General features: G+C 36.9%; 1 protein-coding gene across 1 annotated transcript; it reads right to left on the bottom strand.

The window, feature by feature from the left end:
* Positions 1 to 399: 399 nt before the first annotated feature.
* Positions 400 to 2,985, bottom strand: LOC148270780 (uncharacterized; the record flags this gene model as incomplete). The annotated part of the gene is made up of 1 exon (XM_088242200.1): positions 400 to 2,985. A coding segment is annotated over one exon (691 nt), but the record flags the coding sequence as incomplete, so codon positions are not given.
* Positions 2,986 to 3,597: the final 612 nt, after the last annotated feature.

Here is a 3,597-nt window from a genome sequence, read left to right as displayed (position 1 = left end):
AGTGCTTACCTATACAATATATCATCTCTAAAAGTGCCGACAAATGTATACTTTACCATGTTACATCCCATGCACATTCATAGAGTGTAGATCTTAATAAGAAATACATTACATTATTACATTTTGTGTTTATTTGCTAGTATATTTATTTATCTTAATTTGTACATATTCAAAATATAACTGATTTATTTATAAATCAAACAACGGTTATCAATTAGATATCAGTCAGCGCCCGGAAAACATGTCTGGATTTTCTAACACCGATATACGTTCAGAAAAAAACGGTTGTACCTATCGCAGAAACGGGACGATAACCACGAAATCTTCTAGAGAAGCTATCTTTATTCTTCTATCTGAACGAGGAAGTTCAGTGCTACGGGAAATTGGATGTAAAAAATGTTTTCATATACGCGATAAAAATTAGAGCGTTTAATTTTACCGCAAAGTTTCTTGAAAATGTATGAAAAAAAGTATTAAAATAAACTAATTTTAACTATGTCACAAGATTTTCCAAATCAACCAACTATAGAGTGTTATGATAGATTTCTTGTTTCCGGGAAGCCAACTCGCTAGACAGGACAAATCACCGACGACAACTAGTGACGTCACGGGCGGAATAATTTCAAAATAATTACAAAACTTTAAAAAATCATAGCGTTGATAATACGATACATAAGATTATTTTTTTTAATTTGTTAATAAATAAATTGAAAAACAGTGAACTCCTCATCCTGATGACGCTATTTAAACAAATATTTTTTGTACGTATTTTTTTTGCAATTTTGTAACTGTTTTAATACGAATTAATCAACAACTCAAATTCCCTTCAAAATCATCTTGCTTTTAACTAATGCCTACCGGCTTCAAAACGCTATGGCGTTTTCACGTCACAGTGAAAATTCACCCGACACAATAAAATGTTGGAAAGGGTTGGATTGATTTTTATCGTATTTTAATTAATTTTTTAAATCATTTTATTTATTTAATGGCAGGTAACCGCACTAACTACACACAGCGAGGCCAACTAATCTTCATTCAGATTTCCTATCGCGAATCTTCAACCTGCGGTAGAAACTAAATAAATAAAACAAAAAAAATACATTTGAAAATAAGTGCGCACCCAATCTAATTTTAACGTGCGGTACGGATTGGGACGATACATCTGAAATGGGCTTATCGGTTCTTTACAAAAGGTCTTTACGGCCGTTATCATGTTTGCGTTTTGGCGAAATGGCATTGTTATCTATTATATATATTATATATTGTAAGGCCCGTTTTTGCAATGGGTGTTTACCAGTTGTTTCAGAGCCTTGTTAACACCCGTGTTTATACCGTGAAAACGGGCCGATGAGAGATGTGAGTCCTCGTTGACGATCTATTTATTCATACTAGCACATACAAAACTGTGCAACAAACAACAGTTCGGAGAAAAAAACAGGAGTACAGAAAAGGTGGTAAAAGAATTCAATCTGTTATTTTAAAACAGTAACTCTCCCGAAACAGCTAAATAAGTATCACATAAAATCAAACTGTTACTTGATAAAAAAAATTAATAGCTGTTTTACGGAAACATCTGTAACAGTCGCATAAGAAAATTCATCTGTTACTGCGATAAAAAATAAGTCAGGGTATTAAATCAAACTGTTTTTAAAAACAGTTTTAAGGTGCGTGGGCTAAATCGGTGCCACCCCTCCCACGTGAAAATAAAACTGTGAAGAGCAGTGTGTCTCGTTAGAAGTAGCAGTTTAAATCATCAGTATGAAACTGTTCCAGCAGTTGCTGGTACTAGATTTTTCTCTAATCTGTTTTTTAGAAACAGGTGTACGAAATAGTTTAATTTGTGAGACAATACCTGTTACTGCTACTTCTTATAAGTAACCGAGAAGCCCATCTCTAGAGTACACAGCCGTTGCAAAGGCGGTCGTTAACAACGGGTCTAATGATTGCTAATCAATTACATTAAAATTTCAACTTTCCCCCCCCTTTAAATACTGGTTACAAAAATGATAAACGTGTTTCAAAACAAGTCCGAGAGAATTCTGGAATTCAGTCAGCGAAATGACACGAAGTGCGTACCACCGTCTTCCCGCAGAATTATCCCGCAAGACCCAAGACTCGATATAAAGGTACACCGCTTTTTCTCCACGGATGAATAATGTTGACAACCGGTTTTTACGACTCGAGAATCCTGTTCCGGTTATAAATTATTACCGACGAGCACGCCCAAACGGAAACATTACCCCATAAAAAATCGAAGCCTTAAAGTTTTTAGCGTCCTTTCAAATGGTTTAAATTTAAAAACAACACATGAAGTATTCTTCGGGGCACCGTGGCACTGATATCTGAAGCTTTGGACAGTTGGTTATCTTTGCACAGCGACATCTTGACCTGTAGTGACGCGTTTCTAAATATTTTCTATAAGCCGGTTCTAAGATTTCAGTCCCGTAGTACTTTTTAGAGTACTTCGGCTTTCCGTATTTGGCCAAGCCGTTGAATGGGGGACTCGCGCCTTGCTTCGCGAAGAATTCGCCTTGTTTGAAGAGATCATTTTCTGTTTGTGGCACGCTGATTTTTGTTGTTTGATAACTGTCAGTATCTGCTTGTGAAGGCGTAATGGCTTCGCTCGTGTCGAATCTTTCTTCGCTTTCCTTGTTTCTATCTGCGTAATCTTCGGCGATTTCCGTCACGTCTTCCCTAGCTTCCGACTTTTCGCTGCTCCTCGGAGTCCTCACGACCTCTTGTATCGGCAGTTTGAGCGGCTTGTTTGTGGAATGGGGATGCGCGGCTGCCGGCTTGATCTGCAGCGGCACGTTCTCTATCCGGGAGGTCCTCGGGAAGTCTGAAGGTCTGTGGACCTGCTGGTTGCTCCTGGGTACCTGAGGTTTGATCTGGACATAGGTGATTCCGGAGTTCTCCGCGTTCCTGCCGATGCCAGCGGATATTGACGATTCGATGAACTGCACCAGAAGACAGATTGCGAAAATTCTGTCAAAAAAATAAAGAGCTTAATTAAAAAAGCCTTGAAGAATTCGCATTTTTTGGGAAACTGAAAATAATGAATTTTTGAATAGTTGGTTACATAAAAACGATTTAAGAAAATCTTCTAAAAAACTGTATTTAAAAAAAAAAACAGATCTTAGACAAGAACGTCATAATCGTAATTTAAAAAAACGTATATACCTTAGAGTCCCCTAGAGAACCTAATAGAGTCGCCCATACGGAGAAAAACCATTCTACGATTATTGACCAAGAAGTTAGCTTTAAAAATAAAGAAGAAGTTTTTAATTTTAATTGAATTATACAATTAACGATTCTGGACATGTTTAAGTAAGTTTTTAATGCGATTCCAATTCGCTGTATTTTAAAAGCAATATTTTAATCTCGTGGTGTAATGGTCAGCGCGTTTGCCTACTATACAAAAGGTCTCCAGTTCGATTCCCAACACGTTAGACACGATATATTTATTTAAAAGGGTGTTTTTACTCTAGCATATTTCAAAGTACCTGGACTGGTATCTGAAGCGTAAGACTAATCATCTTGCCTCCATGTAACAAAAACGATCAAGATAAGCTGCGATTGGTGTACACAATGCAGTGA

Source organism: Micrasema longulum, unplaced genomic scaffold (genome assembly GCF_059751315.1).
Source record: "Micrasema longulum isolate JH-2025_06_02 unplaced genomic scaffold, ASM5975131v1 h1tg003409l, whole genome shotgun sequence".
NCBI lineage: Eukaryota > Metazoa > Arthropoda > Insecta > Trichoptera > Brachycentridae > Micrasema > Micrasema longulum.
The sequence above is the reverse complement of the archived record's forward strand: the minus strand, read 5'-3'. Positions and strand labels throughout refer to the sequence as shown.